General features: G+C 50.0%; 1 protein-coding gene across 4 annotated transcripts in view; it reads left to right on the top strand.

The window, feature by feature from the left end:
• Positions 1-20,424, top strand: part of Wdr24 (WD repeat domain 24) — a 121,637-nt gene that overhangs the window by 44,261 nt on the left and 56,952 nt on the right. For all 4 annotated transcript variants that reach the window (XM_069312917.1, XM_045757029.2, XM_069312918.1 and 1 more), the window contains 3 exons: positions 5,619-5,722; positions 9,623-9,767; positions 12,200-12,363. In XM_069312917.1, the coding sequence (XP_069169018.1) occupies positions 5,619-5,722; positions 9,623-9,767; positions 12,200-12,363 (413 nt within the window). The remainder of the gene's footprint in view (positions 1-5,618; positions 5,723-9,622; positions 9,768-12,199; positions 12,364-20,424) is intronic.

Here is a 20,424-nt window from a genome sequence, read left to right on the forward strand (position 1 = left end):
TCCTCTTGCGGGGTTTTGTTTTTCTTTTTGTTTTTGCCTGGTGGGGGGTTCTATCATTTTATTCAGTTTGTTTTTGCCCTTCCACTGTTCTCCTCGGTGGCGCCCCCTGCTAGGTCCCCGTGAGTGTACACGTCCCTGGGGTTCAGCTTTAGAAGTTTGCTTGGTAGTTTTGGGCGCCGGTTTGCAGCACCCTGCCTGGGACTACCTGAGCGCGAGTCCTCTTAAAGTAAACGCTCAGGACCCTGGGAATCCCCTAGGGGGCGCGTGGGTCCGATGGATGTGACCCCGGAGTCCCCACTCGCTGTGTGCGAGTTTGAGGGTTGCTCGGTCCCCTTGTCTCAGGGTGACCCTCATTGTTTTTGCCTCTGCCACGCTGCCTGTTGGGTCGGTGATACTTTCGACCCTGAGTCCTGTGAGTGTTGCTGCTTGCTTGTGACTCAATTTACCCAATCCTCTGATGATTCTATTCGGGTACAGGCGGCACGTGCGTTGCAGTCTAGGTTTCGTCTGTTGCAACGCGCTCGGTTGGTTGCTTCCCCGGATGCCCCGGGGCTGCCCCGCTTTGCTTTTTGAGACCCGGACTTGGGGGTGGGGGTCGCTTCGATCCTGGTTCAGTCCGCACCTCCTCGTCCTTCCCCTTCTGTTCGTTCTGGTCCCCCGCCCCTGCTTCCGGCCCCGAAGCGTCTGAGGGTTTCGGGGTCGGAGCAGGGGTTACTTGATCTCGAGACTCGGGCAGCTTCGGGGGTTGCCCCTTCCGGGGGGGCGGCAGAGGCATTCGAGTCTTGTCTCCCGGCCGAAGCTTCAGGGTCTGACCAGTGGGCCCCCCTTCCTCCAGCTTTTCCGGCTGCTCCGTCCTTGTCTTGTGGGGTCGGGGCTTGGGGAGAGGACTCGGCCTCGGGTCCTGTGGTGACAGACCTCGAGGCTGGGGAGGGGCTGACTTGGGGGCCTTGGGCCCCGCTGGACCCCGCCTGGGTATTTCTTCCCACTGAGCGGGGCTTATTGTTACAAGGAGTGGGGTTTTCTTTCCCCCCCTCTGCGTACGAGTTGGATTTGGTGTCGGACCCTCCCCAGGTTCGGTTCCGTGTTCCCCCGGGTACGTCGGTTCCGTCCTTCCGGAGGTTTTCGGCTTATCGCATCCAACCTGGTGTGGTGCGAGCGGCCTTTGCAGCTTACCTCCTGCGTGACCCGGATTATGCCTCGGAAATGGATCCGTCCACGTTCAGGTTTGGGACTTCGTTCCCTTTCTGGCTCCGTTACGAGGTTCCGGAGTCGTCCTGGCTAGCAGACTGCCCCTTGTTTGGTCTGGATTCCTGGCATTCCTTCTGTCGTTCCCGCGCGCTGGAGAGGCGGGAAGCTTCCACGGTGCTTCAGGTTTTCCTGGGGGGTGAACTTGAGTACCTGAATGAGTGCTTGTTTGCCCCTGCCCTTCCCCGCGATGTGGGCGTTATTCAGCTCCATGTGCAGGTTCCCTCCCTTTCGGCGGCGCTCGAGGCGGAGGACTTGCGCGCTCGGGGCCTTTTGTGTTCGGCCTTGCGGTTCTTTTCCCTCCTGGAGCTGTCTTCGGATTGGCTCGTGGAGGATGTGGGGACGCTTGGGTCCGTCCCGGGGTCCGGCACCTTGTCCTCGGCTGCGCGTTCGTCGGCTGCCTTGTTGAAGCTGTTCACGCCGATTTTGCGGGATGCGGTTTCCCTGTTCTATGCTTCCCGTCTCGCGTGTCGGCAGGCGGTGCTGGGTTCCTCCGTGGAATCTGCTTGGGCTCTGGCTCTTAGGCGTTCTTCACCTTTTTGTCCTCTCCTGTTTGGGGAGTTGGCCGTGGCGCAGTTTATTCAGGCTGCGTCGGCGGCTTGTCGTCCGATGTCGGACTTGTTGGTTTTCCGGGGGTCCCGGGGTGGGTCTTCCCGGAAAGGTCGTGCCAGGGCTCGGGGTTCCTCTCGTCGTGGTAGGCCTCTGGTGTCAGGTTTGGGGTTGGCTCCTCCTGCGGACCCTCCCTCGTCTGGTCGGCGCGGTGTTCGCGCTGTGCGGGGTTCTGGGTCTCGTAAGGGTCGCCGGCCCTTTCGCGGTTTGCCCCCTTGACGGGGCGATGGGGGGGCGGCTTGCGCTGTTCGCCCGCGCCTGGTCCCACGATTCGTGGGCCTTTCGGGTCGTGTCTCGCGGCCTGCGGTGGCGTTGGGTGGCCCCTCCCCCCTTTGGGGGGTCGGGGCTGGCAGGGCAGGCTTCTTCCCCTGTGCTCTGTCGAGTCGTCTTGGAGTGGGTACGCTTGGGCGTCGTCGAAACGACGTCGTCCCTCAGATGGGTTTCCCGTCTGTTTCCGGTTCCGAAACGGGACTGCGCGGACCTGCGGTTCATTCTGGACTTGTCCCGTCTGAACCCCTGGGTTCATTGCCCCTCCTTTCGGATGACTACGCTGTCTCAGGTTCGGCTCCTCTTGGAGCCGGGAGCTTGGATGGTGTCCCTGGACCTCCGGGACGCTTATTGGCATGTCCCGATTCATCCGCGGTTCAGGGACTGGCTCGGTTTTGTAGTGGCGCGTCTGAGTTACCGCTTTCGTTGTCTCCCGTTCGGGTTGAACCTGGCACCTCGCGTGTTCACACGCCTTACACGGGTTGTGGTGGCTCGTTTGCGTCTCCTAGGTGTTCGGGTGTTGGCCTACCTCGACGACTGGCTGGTTTGGGCTCCCAGCCAGTCAGCTTGCTTGCTAGCCAGGGATTTGGTTCTTTCCCAGCTCGCCGGGTTCGGGTTCTTGGTGAACTGGAGAAAGTCCCATCTGGTTCCCTCTCAGGTTCGGACTTGGCTGGGTCTCGTGTGGGACTCTCGAACCACCTCCTTGTCTCTCCCTCCGGAGTCTCTCCTGCGGCTGCGGTCCCGCCTTCGTCTGTTTCTGGAGGGCCCTCGGGTCACCCGGCGGTTGCTCGAGGGGCTGTGCGGGAGCCTGAACTTCGCGATGGTGGTCTACCCGCCGGGTCGGGTTTGGCTTCGACGGCTGTTCTGGTTCCTTCGGGGTTCCCCCTTCCGCCTCTCTCGCGATCACAGAGTTCGACCCCCGGGGGACTTGCGTCGGTTGCTGCGTCACCGGCTTCCTCTTCGGGTTTTTCGGGGTTCAGTGCCTTGGCGCCTACCCGAGCCCTCGCTCGATGTGTACACGGATGCGTCGTCTCTCGGCTGGGGTTTTGTGACCAGTGCTCACCAGGCCAGCCAGGGGCGTTGGGATCCGTCCTTCCGTCGAGCTCACAGTACGGTGCGGGAGTTCGCGGCAGTGTGGTTTGCTCTGGGGAGGATTCGGGTGGCCCGCGGATCGACGATTCGGCTCCATTCGGACTGCTCTCCGGTGGTTCATTGCCTGAACCGCGGGGGGTCGATGCGGTCCTTGTCTCTTTGGGGTTGGTCGCTTCGGGTGACTCGTCTGCTGAGTTCTCGGGGTTTGGCTCTCCTGGCGGTTCACGTACGGGGCGTGTCCAACGTCTTGGCCGACGCCCTGTCTCGCTTCGTTCCCCTCTCCACGGAGTGGACGGTCGACGACGAGTCCTTCCGTTGGCTTTGCCAGACGTTCGGGCGCCCGACGTGGACCTCTTCGCGTCGGCGTGGTCGCGGCGTCTTCCCGTTTATGCGGCGCCCTTCCCCGATTGCGAGGCCGTCGGGGTCGATGCCTTTCGGCTCGACTGGTCGAGGTGGGGGTTCCTGTACCTCTTTCCCCCGGTTCGGCTGTTGCTCCAGGTCCTGACTCGCTTAGAGACTTACCAGGGGAGAGTTGTCCTTCTGGCCCCTTGGTGGCCGGCCCAGCCTTGGTTTCAGGCACTGGTTGCTCAGTATCCGAACCCGAGGGTTTTCCCGCGGCTCCGCCTCTTTCAGCAGATCGGGCCGGTACGTCACGTGGCTGGTTCGATCTTCTCCTCGAGTCTTCGCGTATGGTTTTTTTGACTCGAGTCTATCATCATCTCTATGGTGATCAGGTGGCCTCCTTGTTGGTGTCCCACCTGAGGACTTCTTCTCGGCGGCAGTATGAAGTTTCCTGGCGGTCCTTTCGTTTTTTTTTTCATCTTCGTCGTGTTAGTTCCTTGTCTGTTCGGGTGGTCTTGTCCTTCCTCTCGTGGTTGTTTCAGGACCGTCATCTTATGCCAAACACTGTCGCTTCGTATCGTGCGGCGCTGGCGGAGCCGCTTCAGCTTGCTTTCGGTATCGATGTTACGTCTGCGCCGTTTCGCAAGCTGTCTCGTGCATTGTTTCACCTCCGGCCTGCTCATGCGTCGCCTGAGCCGTCCTGGTCTTTGAAAAGAGTGCTCGCTTTCCTTTCGTCTCCTCGTTTCGTTGTGGCCCCTTCGGTCCAGGATTGTTTTTCCAAGGCACTTTTCTTGTTGGCTTTGGTCTCTGGGGGTCGGGTAGGGGAGCTTCATGCTCTCCTCCGGCGCAGGGGTTTCTGCTCTTTTGGTCGTGGTGATTGTTTTGTTCGTTTGCAGCCGTCTCCTTCTTTCCTGGCGAAGAATGAGACTGCTGCGTTCTGGAGGGGTCCATGGGTGGTTGATGCTTGGTTGGTCAGGCCGGGGGTGCATCATGTTTTGTGTCCGGTTGCGGCGCTTCGCCGTTATTTGCGCGCCACAGCTTCTGTGTCCGGGGACGCGCTGTGGGTTGATCCGGTTTCCCTTCTTCCCTGTTCGCGGGTTCGGGTCTCCCAGGTCGTCCACAGGGTTATTAAGTCCAGCCAGCCTGCGGTCTATCCCCGTGCCCATGACGTTCGTAAGTTTGCGGCCTTTGCTGCCGTCTTTGGGAATATGTCTTGGTCTGATATTCGGGCGCGGGGATTTTGGCGGTCGAACAGGGTCCTGGCTGCTCGTTACCTTGTGAATGTCCCTGGGCCTCGTCGGGCCTGTGTTGCTTTGGGTTGGCGGTTGCAGCCAGTTGTCTCGGCTTCGAGTTGAGGAGTGAGCGACGACCGCCTCCTGGGTAAGTCCCTCTTTTTTTTCTGTCTGTGGGTAGTTAGCTCTGGGGAGCCGACGGGGCTCCCCCCAGAAAACCAGCGTTGAATGTAATGAAACGCCATTTTCTGGCTGAGTCCCGGAGGCTCCCCGGCATCCCTCCCTCCCTCCGGTCGGCAGTTTTTCGCGTTTTTGACATCCAACCTCAAGAACTGAGGTGTGGGTAGCCGGCGTGGGGGGTCTGGGGCTCCCCCTTCACCCTCCCAGGGAGGGGGGAGCTGCGCAGACAGCGGCGCGGCGGTGTGTGACGTCACACTAGTTTGCTTGTTTTCGGTTGGGGAGTTCTATCCACTCGTTCGGCTTTTGGTAGCAATTTCAACCAGAATAGGGGTTTGTTTTGAGGCGCTTACCTTTCTGGGTGCCTGTTCCGGTTGATGGCAGACATAGAATGCTTCCAACCACATGGGGGCTTCTATAGGCCATTGCTCCCCTTGCTTCTCTGAGGGGGCCCAGTTCTGGCCGTGGTCCCCGGTAGGCCAAAGAACTCCATACACATGACTGATGCCAAAGTCTGACATTAGCATATCAGCCTGGGATAGCTCCAGGGAGCCTCCGGGACTCACCCAGAAAATGGCGTTTCATTACATTCAACGCTGGTTTTTTGTGCTTCTTATTTTTGTTTATGAAAGTACAGTATTTTATTTTCAACAGGTATGGGATTTAAATGACAATCCGACCGTGTGCAACACCATTCAGACCATTGCCTCAGTTGGCCGAGTGAAATGGAGACCCAACACAAAGTATCACATTGCAAGGTCAGTGGTTTAAGGTTTTATTGATGATTCAGAAATAGCAAACAGAATTTTATAGCTGTAACTTATTAAATGTTTTCATAAGCCTCTTCCCCCCAGTAGGCATTTTTGGTTGTCTTGACATCGGTCTGACATCGTCCGCTGATGACAGTTGACATTAAAGCAACCAAAAGAGGCCAACTTAGTTATGGGTCACCAAGGACAATTGATGTTTACACAATGAAATCACAATAGTGATATATATTTATGAGAAAAATTTGTGGAACAGGATGGCTATACTTTGTAGAAAAGTGTAAGTATTTTTACAAGAGATGCATGTGCACAAAATGGTAGAGAAAATGTATAGAGGTAAATAGTGATTTACCCTGACCCTGATATAGGTGTGTTAATGGTGGTTTCAGTGACATTTCTCTTTTCTGCAGGGCTTGGCTATTCAATTGTATTTTGACAGTGTTATGGTGACCCATTAAACCAAGGGGTACTTGAGGTATTCTCTCTAGTTGGTTTTAAAATCTAGCCTTGGCCTTGTTTCTGCATTCTCGGAGTTTAGCCTCTTTTAAGCAATTGACATTTGGAGCATGGCTAATATGTTGATTGACAGATTTTTTATCTCCCCACTTCAGTGCAGTGGAAGGTAGGCATGGCCTCATTTCTGTTTATGTAAGAGACCTTTGTTTAACCACTGATCTGCTCGGCTTCTAAATGTGGAACCCCCCCACCCCCTCCCCCCGGTGTGCTGAAAATAAATTCTTTGGAAAAAATTATTTTTTGTTTTGAGTCTCAAAAACCCTTCCCTGAGTATGGACATGGTGACAAAAGGTCGAAATTGTACTTACTCGGGCTGCTATGGGGTCAGTGAGTTCGTGCGTGACGTCGTCATTCCCTGGTCACCTGTGGCTTACGCTCCCGGGGCCAGTAGGGTGCGCGGCTCAAGATGCACAAGTTACCATGAATATATTTTTGTTAATTTTTTGCGCACAGTTCCAAATACATTTTATTTGTTTTTATGTGTCAATCCTATGTATAATGAACAGGTACACTCTCGGCCGAGCGGACAGCACGCGGGGCTTGTGATCCTGTGGTCCTGGGTTCGATCCCAGGTGCCGGCGAGAAACAATGGGCAGAGTTTCTTTCACCCTATGCCCCTGTTACCTAGCAGTAAATTAGGTACCTGGGTGTTAGTCAGCTGTCACGGGCTGCTTTCTGGGGGTGGAGGCCTGGTCGAGGACCGGGCCACGGGGACGCTAAAGCCCCGAAATCATCTCAAGATAACCTCAAGATAACTATATTATTGCCAGTAGAAAGTCCGTACTGTCCGAAGACACTGTGTTACGTGCATGATACGTGTGTACACAAATCCGGCACATATTTCCAATGTATCATGCTAATATATGTATATATTCAATTTATTTATACACTGTACAGTATAACACACTATATACACACACCATAAACACACTCATAACTCTGCAAGTGTGAGCTGCCACACCCAGCCAGCTCCTCCAACATCGTACTCGTCATCACCCCTCCTCCCACCATACTGTTATTCACACCAATGTTTCATGTTAATTTATGTATATTTACAACATATTTACACATTATACACTGTCCCACACTATATACATTCACCATCAACACACTCAGAACTCCGCGAGTGTGAGCTGCCACACGCAGCCAATCCTCTCTCACTCCTCCAACATCTTACTCGCGAACATTGCTCCTCCCACCATACTGTTATTGTTTTTATTACACTATTTACACATGTTATGTTTACCTATCTACATGTTTTATTCATCAGAACTATGCAAGTAAGCTGGCATTGTGTCCAAACAGTACAATGGTCACCATACACTGCATGAGAAATCACACAGCAGACAGCAGACGATGCTACGATTACGACGTCATCTCCCTCACCAAAACAGCTCCTCCCAACATACTCCTGTTGCTGTTATTGCACTATATACACACATTGTATATACCCATGTACATATGTGTTTACCGTAGTGAACCACTAAGCTAGTATGGTGAACAAAACAAAGAGTGGCTGCCACACAGTGAGGCTGCCTCGAATCTCTCCCTCCCTCCCGCACCAAAATTCCTCCTCCCACAATACTACGCACATATGTACATGAGTATATAAACACACATTATATATACCCATGTACATATGTGTTCACCATAATGAACCACTAAGCTAGTATGGTGAGCAAAACAAGAGTGGCTGGCACACACAGTGAGGCTACCTCATTTCCCTCCCTCCTCATCAAAATTCCTCCTCCCACAGTACTATGCACAGTGCTAATTATCACCACAATCCTGCTATGATCAGAATTCTGGTCACTAAATCCTATAAATGAATAATTTACCACAAGTTTATTTTGTAAAGGAACATGAGAAGTCATTTGAAGATTCCTAGATGGACGAAATAATGCTGTGGTGCTGTGGCTAGCACTGTGAACATTTTTTGAACAGCATTGATTCACTGATATTTGAACATTGTACATAGTCTTTATCATACTCAGGCTCTTCTGTAATACTATCATGGCTAAATAATACCAATTACAGTGGTGCCTCAATTAACGAATTTAATCCATTCCTGCATCGAGCTTGTCATGTGAAAGGCTCCTCTTGTGAAACGAATTTCCCCCATTTAAAATAATGAAAATAAAATTAATTCGTTCCACTACTGAAAAACATCAATATGATGTTCGATTTTTTAAATAATGGAGCAGTCTACCTGACATACACTGAAAGAATCTTCATGACATTTGTTCTTTTTTCAAATTTTTTTAATATGAAAAAAATTTCAATTTTCTTTTTAATTTTTTCTAAAAAGTAAGAAAAAAAGAATTCAATGCTTTGCAACATTACAGCAGTCACCCCTTTACATCCTAGCATCATTAGCATCTTTTAACAAAAAAAAATCATAGATTTGCATCGTCGGAGACGTCCGAGAATTTGTGAGAACCAGTGGGAACGCTCCTTAATGGAGCGGATACACAGTTACAAACCCAATAAGATTTCAACTTAGATTCAACATAGCAGAAGAAGTTGTTAAACACATTGGGCAAAATCTTACTGAAGTGACCATGCGAGTCATAAATTCTCACACTCTGCCTAAGTAAAACAGAAACAAGCAACACTTAGTGGGCCAGCTAGAGGCTTAGGGCCCGTGCAGGAATTTCCCTGAAAAAAAAAATATATAAAAAGAAAATGAAGCAGAAGCTGTCAATTGACACAAATTTTCTGCGAATGGCTTGCTCGTTACTCGAAATGCTCGTAACTGGAGTCGCTCGTCACTCGAGGTTCCACTGAACATATATATTTTGACATTATTAGGCAGTGCTGTGGTCACAAGCTGAACAACAATACTGTGAGCTCATGCTGCATGTACCAGCCTTGGTGGCTCACTTAGTACTGAGGCTCTCACACCCGGGAATGTTGCTCACGATTTAAAAAAAATAGGCATCTGTTTACAATAGCCCTGAAGAAGCTGATGTAAACCCATGTAGCCACAGGAGTTTTGAATCATACGCTATACCTATGAGATCCCTGAAGCACGTTGCGCACCACCCATTGAGAACCTTGAGGCGCATTGCGCAGTGCAGTGGTTAAACAACCATGGAATCATAGTGAGGTGGTATGAGCTTCCTGTGGTGATGCAGTGTGTGCATAATCACTTGAAAGATCAGGTTTTACTCCAGTTACCTTCAATTCACTTTTTATCCATTTTTAGCAGGTTGCTCTAATTGTAATGAAATATGGGAAATGGGGTAAAAATTTAAACTGATACATTATAGCTTGTGTAGATGGGAAGGTCTGTCTTTTATCATCATATAAATGTAAAAATAAACCCCATCAACTTAACAAATCTGAATGTTGATCATAACTTTATATTCCCAGCTCTGCTCTGCTATGTGACTGCAGCATCAATGTATGGGATGTACGACGGCCTTACATACCTCTAGCTGCTTTTAATGAACACAAGAATCTTACAACAGGCATCTGTTGGCGTGCTGATCCAAACAGCTTATTGTCTGTTGGTAAGGTAAGTGAAAAGCTAATTACCATGCATCAACAATTTAGCTTTTCTCCTTTCTTGGAACTATATTATTGGATTGATCATTTAGGCAGTGACTTGCTCTGACAAGGACATTCCCTAAAACAGCTTGGCCATGTCAGTATTTATTCCCTGGTGTAGCAGGAATCTTTCCACAGGCTATTACTATGGGAATGGAGACAATGGAGATTTCTCTAACCAGCACAGAATAACCTTCAGAAGATTCATTCATAATGGCTGCATGTACAGTGCACTCAAAACTCCCCCTAAGCTAAACTCGACCTCAAAGAGTATATTGTATTGGTGTGTTAATTGATAGTTGACCTTTGTGGCCAGCAATAAAATAACTCACCGGGGAGAGAGATTTGAAAGGAAATGCAAAATAGACCCAGTGAAGAGTAGAGGTGCCATTGGCACAATCAGAGAACTCCTCCCACCAAATATAAGAAATGTAATGACGTTGGTGTCCTCTACAACAGAGGTGGTCAGGAAAAATGGCCTGAGAGCTGATGGAGAGCAGCTAACCAACCTGGACTTGACAAGCATGTAAATGCAAGGTCTGACCTTGTATTATACCAGTAACTTTCATTTGCTTTACCCTTGTCTGGTGGATAAGTAAGAGACTAATGAAATATTGTTGGAATGCAACGATATTGGACAAGTTCCTGTAGGAAGTGGCAGGTCAGTCAGCTTGTAATGGATATACAGTAATTCATTGTATCAGGGGACAGGCAGCCATTTTATACATACAAAACATATTAGGATTATGTTGAGGTCTCCCCATGGTTGAATTACTGACCCTTTCCAGGATGCAACCCCCACAACAAGCTGACTAACTCCTGGGTACCTATTACTGCTAGGAGAACAGGTGCATTATGTGATAAGAATTGTGCTCAACCATTTCTGCCCCGCCCAGTATTTGAACCCGAATATGTGGGCCTGTGGCAGTTCCAAGCAATAGCCTTTTAGATCAAATTATCACAAGACAAGCCTGGCCCCATGTCAGGCTTAGGGAATAGAAGAACTCTTAGAATGGACTATAGATTAATCTACAGACTACAGGTAAACCACCCCAGAATACTACCAGGTGACAACGCCAACATTGGCTTTTCTAGACCTTACATTCCTTGCTGGGCAGAGACCCATGTATTCAGTTAAGTAACGTGTGTCTATCCATGGAAACTGTTGTTGCATGTACAGTGAACTTATGCTCTAAGAGTACAATAAGTCTGTGTGCTCATGTGTTCCTCTCCCAAGTTTTAATATGATGCCTTCTCTTATCTACCTCACTTTTGATTTGTTGTGCTGATGGTGGTACTGACATTTTAGTATCAGACAGGTTCCCTTCAATCACATCTTCTTGTGGGTTAAACTTGACAGAATTTGTTATTTTTCCTTGGAAACTGAATTGTGTTAGAACTAGACCCTGTTCTACTTGAATTTGGTTCTTCTTCTAATTTCTGGCTGTTGTATCAGGTTTCCTCCTTACTGGCAGTCAATCCTATTATATTCACAGGAAAGTGGTGGTGGTTTTGCAGATTCCAGGTGCTTGAGTGGACAGATTTTCCAATCTTTTACCACACCTGCATGGCATATGTTGTAAATTCCATGCCTTCCAGTAGCACTTCTTTCGGCTATAATCTGATTGGGGTCAGCTGTTAGATTTATGTTCTTGGCTTTCTTTTGTTTCAGCTTCTGTGGCACTAGAAGCTCTGCCCAAGATGTTGGTTCCAATCTTTTAGGATTTGGTTCCTTACTTTTCCACTGCACATCAGGAATTAGGAATTTGCCTAATTCCTGCAGCTACGGGAATTAGGTGCTTGGCCTGTTCATAAAATGTGCTTGGACCCTCACTCTTGCTCTTCAATTCCTTTCCATTTTTTTTTTATTTTCCTGAGGAGGTGCTTCAGTAGATGTGGGGTCTAGGTTGTACTTTCAACCATTTCATTAGGTGTTCAGGCTGAAACCTGCCCCTTCCTCTGTCCTTGGGAAGGCTTTTGGGCTGGATTTGTTTAAACTTCTGCATAAGGGCTCTGGGGCAACTGTTCTCTGTGCAAGATCTGTTTCATGACCTTGGCTCTTGTTTCTGTGAGCCAGCAGGGGTCAGGCCTCCATGCTGGGAAGTCCCCTCCACCTCAGCATGGAGGCCTGAGAACTAAGGCCTCCATGTTAAGGTGGAGGCCTAAACTATACTTGGCAAAAACTGACTATACTATACTAAGTATTTAACTTATGGCAGAGTATTTAATTTAAAGTATTGCTTGAAGAATGTTTTGAGTGTAGAAGTTTGTATTTTCCTGCCAGTCTTAACTCTGAACTTTGTCCACTTTTCTTGTTCTTATCTCTTGTCATGTTTGTACGGAACCTACTTGGTGATGCAAAGTATTTGGAACTAACAAAAGTTTTAACATTATTTGCAGGACTGTACCTTGATTCATCATTCATTTCAAGATGCAATTAGACCGATGGAAGAAGTTAATCCTGCTGCCTTAGATATTAGTATTTATGGCGACATCTCTAATGCTTCTCGTATAAAAGAAGATTCTGAACCCACAGGATCTCTGGCAAAATTATCCGTTTTCAGGTAAATTTAAGTTTTTAAAGTACAGTACTGTAATAACCAATTTATATATATATATATATATATATATATATATATATATATATATATATATATATATATATATATATAATATATATAATATATATATAATATATAATATATATGTCGTACCTAGTAGCCAGAACGCACTTCTCAGCCTACTATGCAAGACCCGATTTGCCCCTACAGCTTCCTGGAGCTTATCGGGCTAATGTATGTTATATTAGACCGGGACATTAGCTAAGGAGTTCAGACCTACCAGGGACCAGTGCCAGAACCTGGCCCCTTCAGAGAGGTTTCAGGGAGCATTGGCCCTGGAAAACCCCCATGTGGTTGGGGTTTTCCTTATCTACCATCGACCGGGGTTAGACACCCAGAAAGGTAGGCATAACAAAACAAACCCTACATGGTAAAAAACTCAATCAAAAAAAGGAACAGAGAGGTAGAAACTCCCTACAATCCAAGGAAACAAGCAAACATCACACTTTACTACCGCGCCGATCATCCACGCACCTCTCCCCGCCCCGAGAGGGGGGATGCGGGAGTCCCGGACTTACTGCGCCGGCTGCCTAGCATCAGTTCGTAAGCTAATGTCAACTGGGATAGACGCTTCTCTGTCCTCAGTTTCCTAGGCGGTGTTTGCCTTGTGTGGCGTTCACTGTTGTGTGTTGTGTTGTGCGGTGGCCAGGAGTACCTCATCAGTACCGGGGCTGCGTGCACTTAGGGGCTTGCTTCCCTAAGCGCCCTGTGAGTACTGCCCCTGCGTGACAGGGGTTATCTTCCCTGGGATGTTCGGGAACCATTCTCGCAGAGGTTCTTGCTGCTCGGCATTTGCCTCGCCCTTGGAGCCAGCTGGGGATGGGGGCCCTTGTTTGGCCTTGGGTAGGGACTGGTATTGTGCTGGTTAGAGCGTCAAGGTGTTGCGCGACCTGCCACCTAAGCGGCAGCCGGTTCCTGTTGCCTCTGGAGACGGTGTACTTTTGCGGGGTTTTTCTTTCGTTTTAATTTTCAATTGCCTGGTGGGGATCTGCCTAATGTGGCTATAGTTCCACTAGTAGCGTTTGGTGGCCCTCTGCTAGGCCCCCGTGATTGTACACGTCGCAGGGGTTTTCAGTGTTGTCCTCTACCCTCTTGTTATTTTTAGGTTTCTTAACCGGTTAGCAACACCTTGCTCGGGCTTCCCGTAGCAGTCAGCCTACGGGCCCTGGAAACCCCTATCGGGGCTCGATGGACCCATTGAATGTTTCTTCCGGGTTCCAACCCGTCTTGTACGAGATCGTTGGTTGCTGTGCCCTTGTCTCCGGGTGAGTTGCCACTTTTACCTCCGTCATGTTGCCTGTTGGGTCACTGACACCTTGACCCAGAGTCTTCCGAGATATATTCTCTGCTTGTTCTCCAGTACTCTTCTGATGTTATTACTGTTCAGAGTACAGGCGGCATCCGTGTTGCAAGCTAGGTTAGGTTGCTGCAACACGCTAGGTTGGTTTCCCACTCGGATGCCCAGGGGCCGCCCCATTTTGGTTAGGTGCTGCTCGCCCCTTTCCCTCCCTGTCCCCGGCTTCGGACTGTCTGTGGGTTTCGGGGTCGGGCCGGGTTTAGTTGGGGCCGAGACTCGGGCGGTTTTCGGGGGCTGCCCCGTTCTGGTTGGGGACAGAGGTTTTCGAGCCTGTTCCTCTTGCCAAGGCTTTTGGGTTTTACCAGCGGCCCTTTCTTGCTGCCTTTCCCATGGACTCTTGCTTTTCTTTAAGGGCGGAGGGCTTGGAGGACGGCTCTGCTCCGGGGCCTCTGTTGCTGATTCCCGGGGCTGTGGTTGATGCCTGCTAGCAGTTCTGGGGCGGTTTGCCCCTGTCTGGGTTTTCTGCTTTTGGGTGGAGTTTTTCGCCCATACAGTCTGCTTGCTTCCCACTTTTGCTGGTGTGTTTTCGTATCTTTTGCGTCAGTCACAGCCCTCTGTTCTGGCTGCCATTTTCTTTGCCGGTTTCCTGGCGTGGCCACCAGGGCGGCGTTGCTGTTTGTTTACATGCGCCTGGGTGTGCGAGCGAGCATTTTGGGTGAGTTTTCACCTTTTTTCAGGGGTTTTATTCTCCTGTTGTCGTTTCTTTGCTTTTCTGGTGATTTTTCCCCATTAATTGTTCCTCTGGGAACGTTTGCGTGTTGATTTTACACCGGGTTTTCTATTTTGTCTGTTTTAGGTCTGGGCCCTTGGGTTTGGGCTCAGTGTCCCTGGCTGTTATGCTTGCTCCCACACCTTGTCCCTTGGTTTTCGGTCTGTTTTGACCGTTTCCCTGGGGGTTCTGTCTAGGGGCTGTGCTTTGCCTTCTGTGGTGTATCTCCGTCGGCAAATGTGGTGGTTTTGGCTCCCCCTGGTTCAATTCCGGGTTCCTTTGGGTTCTTTGGTTTCGTTCCGGAGGTTTCTTCCTCTTGGGCCACCTTTGTGGGTTCAGGGGGCTTTGTTTCCTCCTGTGTGACCCGGTTCTGCCTTCTGGAGTTCCAGGGTCTTCCTGGCTTGCAGACTGATCTTTTTGGGTCTTGGCACGTGTTGTGGTCGTACTGGGACTTTGAGGTTTTGTTGTCGAGGTGGGCCTTTTGATGCAGTTTTGTGCCTTCTTCGCCTGGCCGGCATGGTGCTCTCTGCCCACTGGTCTGCGGCTTGTAATTTTCTTTTCACATGTATGTATGTGTACACATGTACATGTGTACACTGTGTGTGTGTGCACATGTGTATGTGCATGCACGTGCAATTACCTAAGTGTAGTTACAGGATGGGAGCTACGCTCGTGGTGTCCCGTCTTCCCAGCACTCTTTGTCCTATAACGCTTTGAAACTACTGACGGTCTTGGCCTTCACCACCTTCTCACCTAACTTGTTCCAACCGTCTACCACTCTGTTTGTGAAAGTGAATTTTCTTATATTTCTTCGGCATCTGTGTTTAGCTAGTTTAAATCTATGACTTCTTGTTCTTAAAGTTCCAGCTCTCAGGAAATCTTCCCTATCGATTTTATCAATTCCTGTTACTATTTTGTATGTAGTGATCATATCACCTCTTTTTCTTCTGTCTTCTAGTTTTGGCTTATTTAATGCCTCTAACCTCTCCTCGTAGCTCTTGCCCTTCAGTTCTGGGAGCCACTTAATAGCGTGTCTTTGCACCTTTTCCAGTTTGTTGATGTGCTTCTTAATATATGGGCACCACACAACCGCTGCATGTTCTAGCTTTGACCTAACAAAAGTCGTGAACAATTTCTTTAGTATATCACCATCCATGTATTTAAAAGCAATTCTGAAGTTAGAAAGCGTGGCATAGGCTCCTCGCACAATATTTTTAATGTGGTCCTCAGGTGACAGTTTTCTATCTAGAACCACCCCTAGATCTCTTTCTTTATCAGAATTCTTTAAAGATTTCTCACATAATATATAGGTTGTGTGGGGTTTATGTTCTCCTATTCCACATTCCATAACATGGCATTTATTAACATTAAATTCCATTTGCCAAGTGGTGCTCCATATACTTATTTTGTCCAGGTCATCTTGAAGGGCATGACAATCATCTAAGTTTCTTATCCTTCCTATTATCTTAGCATCATCAGCAAACATGCTAATATAATTCTGTATACCAACTGGTAGATCATTTATGTAGACAATAAACATCACTGGTGCAAGAACTGAACCCTGTGGTACTCCACTTGTGACATTTCTCCAGTCCGATACATTGCCTCTGATCACTGCCCTCATTTTTCTATCAGTCAGAAATTTTTTCATCCATGTTAGAAGCTTACCTGTCACCCCTCCAATATTTTCCAGTTTCCAGAACAACCTCTTATGTGGAACTCTGTCGAAAGCCTTTTTTAGGTCCAGATAGATGCAGTAAACCCAACCATCTCTTTCCTGTAATATCTCTGTTGCTCGATCATAGAAACTGAGTAAATACGATACACGTGTGTGTAAAATACCTTGTAATTACCTAAGTGTAGTTACAGGATGAGAGCTACGCTCGTGGTGTCCCGTCTTCCCAGCACTCTTTGTCATATAACGCTTTGAAACTACTGACGGTCTTGGCTTCCACCACCTTCTCACCTAACTTGTTCCAACCATCTACCACTCTGCTTGCGAAAGTGAATTTTCTTATATTTCTTCGGCATCTGTGTTTAGCTAGTTTAAATATATGACCTCTTGTTCTTAAAGTTCCAGGTCTCATATCTCCAGGTTCCATATCTTCTTAAGATATGGGCACCACACAACTGCTGCATATTCTAGCATTGGCCTAGAATATGTGTGTATGTGTATATGTATGTGTATATGCATGATGTGTATATATTTATATGTATGTATGCTTTTTCTTTCGGAAGGGGCTCTGTTCCCTTCTCTGTTGACGGGCCTTGGGGAAACAGCTTGCTCTGTTGACTCTCGCATGGTCCCACAGTTAGTGGGCGCTTTTGGTTGTCTTCCGAACTCTGGTGGCGGTGGTGGACGGCCTCTCCCCCTTTGGTGAGTTCAGAGCTGGCGGGGTGAGCTTCTTCCCCTGCGCTTCGTCATGTCATCTTAGTGGGTGCGTTGGACGTAGTCGTTCCGCCCCATTCTTCTGGGGTTCCCGTCTGCTCTTTGCAGACATGGGCCTGTCGAATCTGCGGTATATCTGGACTTCTTCAGTCTGCGCCCTGGTTTCTATGCCCTCATGGGAGAACTGTTGTCTCCTGTCCGGCTTCTGTTGGGGCCGGGTGCCTGGATGGTGGCCCTGGACCTCCAGGTCAATTCTTGGCACGTTCCTCTCCAGTTTTCTGGGACTGGCACAGTTGGTGGTGGGGCTTCAGGCTTGCTGCTTTTGTTCCCTTCCCTATTTTGTAATTGGAACTTGGTGTATTTACGCATCTTTACCGGCACTTGGTGTATTTTCTGTGGGGAGCCCCTACGGCTCCCTGGAGCTTATCGGGCTAATGTGTGTTATGTTAGACCGGGACATTAGCTAAGGAGTTCAGACCTACCAGGGACCAGCGCCAGAACCTGGCCCCTTCAGAGAGGTTTCAGGGAGCAATGGCCCTGGAAAACCCCATATGGTTGGGGGTTTTCCTTATCTGCCATCGACCGGGGTTAGGCACCCAGAAAGGTAGGCGTAACAAAACAAACCCCACATGGTAAGAAACTACAACAAAAACCGAACAGAGAGGTAGAAAACTCCCTACAATCCCAAGGAAACAAGCAAACAAGCAAACATCACACTTTACTGCCGCGCCGATCGTCCGCGCAGCCCTCCCCACCCCGGGAGGGGGAGGGGGGAGCCCCGGACCTACCGCGCCGGCTGCAAAGCTCCAGTTCGTTCGCTAATGTCAACCGGGATTGACGCTTCTCTGGCCTCAGTTTCCTAGGCGGTGTTTGCCTTGTGTGGCGTTCACTGCCGTGTGTTGTGGTGTGCGGTGGCCAGGAGTACTTCATCAGTGCCGGGACTGCATGTGCTTAGTGGCTGACTTCCCTAAGCGCCCTGTGAGTACTGCCCTTGCGTTCCAGGGTTCTCTTCCCTGGGGCGTTCGGGAACCATTCCCGTAGAGGTTCTTGCTGCTCGGCATTTGCCTCGCCCTTGGGGCCAGCTGGGGCTTGGGGCCCTTGTTTGGCCCTGGGTAGGGATTGGTATTGTGCTGGTTAGGGCGTCAAGGTGTTGCGCAGCCTGCCACCTAAGCGGCGGCCGGTTTCTGTTGCCTCTGGAGACGGTGTACTTTTGCGGGGTTTTTCTTTTGTTTTTCATTTTCTTGCCTGGTGGGGGTCTGCCTAAGGTGGTTATAGTTCCACTGGTAGTGTTTGGCGGCCCTCTGCTAGGCCCCCGTGCTTGTACACGTCTCGGGGGTTTTCAGTGCTATAATCTACCCTCTTGTTATGTTTGGGTTTCTTAACCGGTTAGCAACACCTTGCCCGGGCTTCCCGTAGTTGTTACCCTACGGGCCCTGGAAACCCCTGTCTGGGCTCGGGGGACCATTGAATGTGTCTTCCGGGTTCCAACCCGTCTTGTACGGGATCGTTGGTTGCTGTTCCCTTGTCTCCGGGTGACAGTCGCCATTTTTACCTCCGTCATGCTGCCTGTTGGGTCACTGACACCTTGACCCGGAGTCTTGCGAGTGATTCTCTGCTTGTTCTCCAGTACTCTCCTGATGTTAATTCTGTTCAGAGTACAGGCGGCATCCGTGTTGCAAGCTAGGTTAGGTTGCTGCAACATGCTAGGTTGGTTTCCCACTCGAATGCCCCGTGGCCGCCCCGTTTGGTTAGGTGCTGCTCGCCCCTTTCTCTCCGTGTTCTCGGCTCCGGACCGTCTGCGTGTTTCTGGGTCGGGGCGGGGTTCAGTTGCGGCAGAGACTCGGGCGGTTTTCGGGGGATGCCCCGTTCGGGTTGGGGACGGAGGTTTGAGCCAGTGCCTCCTGCCAAGGCTTCTGGGTCTTACCAGCGGCCCTTTCTTGTTGCCTTTCCCATGGGCTCTTGCTTTTCTTTCAGGGCGGAGGGCTTGGAGGACGGCTCTGCCCCGGGGCCTCTGTTGTTGGTTCCCGGGGCTGTGGGGGATGCCTACTAGCAGTTCTGGGGCGGTTTTGCCCCTTCAGGGGTTTTTCTGCTTTTGGGCGTCGTTTTTCGCCCTTCCAGTCTGCTAGCTTCCCACATTTGCTGGCGTGTTTTTGTGTATTAAGCGTCAGTCACAGCCCCTGCTGGCGGCCATTTTCGTCTGCCGGTTTCCCGGCGTGGCCACCAGGGCGGCGTTGCGGTTTGTTTACATGCGTCTGGGTGTGCGAGCGAGCGTCTCTGGTGAGTTTTCAAAATATTTGCAGGGTTTTTGTTCTCCTGTTGTCGTTTCTTTGTTTTTCTGGTGTTTTCTTGCTGTTGCCTGTTCCTCTGGGAACGTTTGGGTGTTGATTTTGGGTCTGAGCCTCTGGGTTTAGGCTCAGTGCCCCTGGCTGGTATGCTTGCTCCCACACCTTGCCCCTCGGTTTTCGGTCTGTTGGGACCGTTTTCCCAGGGCGTTCTGCTGGGGTCTGTGCTTTGCCTTTTAGTGGTGTTCTCCGCCGGCAAATGTGGTGGTTTGGGCTCCCCCTGGTTCGATTCTGGGTTCCTTTGGGTTCCTTGGTTTCGTTCTGGAGGTTTCTTCCTCTTGGGCCCCCTTTTGTGGGTTCAGGGGTCTTTGTTTCCTCGTGTGACCCGGTTCTGCCTTTTGGGGTTCCGGGGTCTTCCTGGCTTGCAGACTGAGCTTTTTGGGTCTTGGCACATGTTGTGGTTGTGCTGGGGCTTTGTGGTTTTGCTGTCGAGGTGGGCCTTTTGATGCAGTTTTGTGCCTTCTTTGCCTGGCCGGCGTAGTGCTCTTTGCCACTAGTCGGCGGCTTGTGCTTTTACAATGTGTCCTCACCTAGTTGTGCTTGTGGGGGTTGGGCTCTGGCTCCTTGGTCCTGCCTCTCAACCGTCCGTCAATAGGTGTATCGGTTCCTGTGCCTCTTGGGCTCTGTCATGTCTACATGTGACATTGTATGGGGGTCAGCCTCGTTACTTGTGTGAGGAGTCGCCACATTACTTCTTAGTGCTTTCCCGTTCCCGTTCTGACACTCAAAAAAAAAAAAAAAAAAAAAAAAAAAAAAAAAAAAAAAAAAAACTAATTCTATCTGTGGCTCTTTTGGGTACTCAGTTTCCACCTGTGTCCCCTAGTGCGTGTGCCCCTTGTGTTACATATCCTGTCCTTCTCAACCCTGTCGATTCCCTTGGGTATCTTGTATGTGGTGATCAGGTCTCCCCTCACTTCCTCTTCCAGCGAAGTGTGGTTTCATTCCCGTAGTCTCTCCTCATGACTTCGGTAGTGTACTTTTTCTTTCTGAAGGGTTCTGTTCCCTTCTCTGTTGACTGGGCGCTGGGGGAGCAGCTTGCTCTGTTGCCTCTCGCTTGGTCCCGCTGTTGGTGGGCGCTTTGGGTTGTCTTCCGGCCTCTGCTGGCGTCGGAGGACGGCTTCTCCCCCTTGGGGGGGGTTCAGAGCTGGCGGGGTGGGCTTCTTCCCTGCGCTTCGTCATTTCCTCTTCGTGGGTGCGTGGGTCGTGG

Source organism: Procambarus clarkii, chromosome 74 (assembly GCF_040958095.1).
Source record: "Procambarus clarkii isolate CNS0578487 chromosome 74, FALCON_Pclarkii_2.0, whole genome shotgun sequence".
Classification (NCBI taxonomy): domain Eukaryota; kingdom Metazoa; phylum Arthropoda; class Malacostraca; order Decapoda; family Cambaridae; genus Procambarus; species Procambarus clarkii.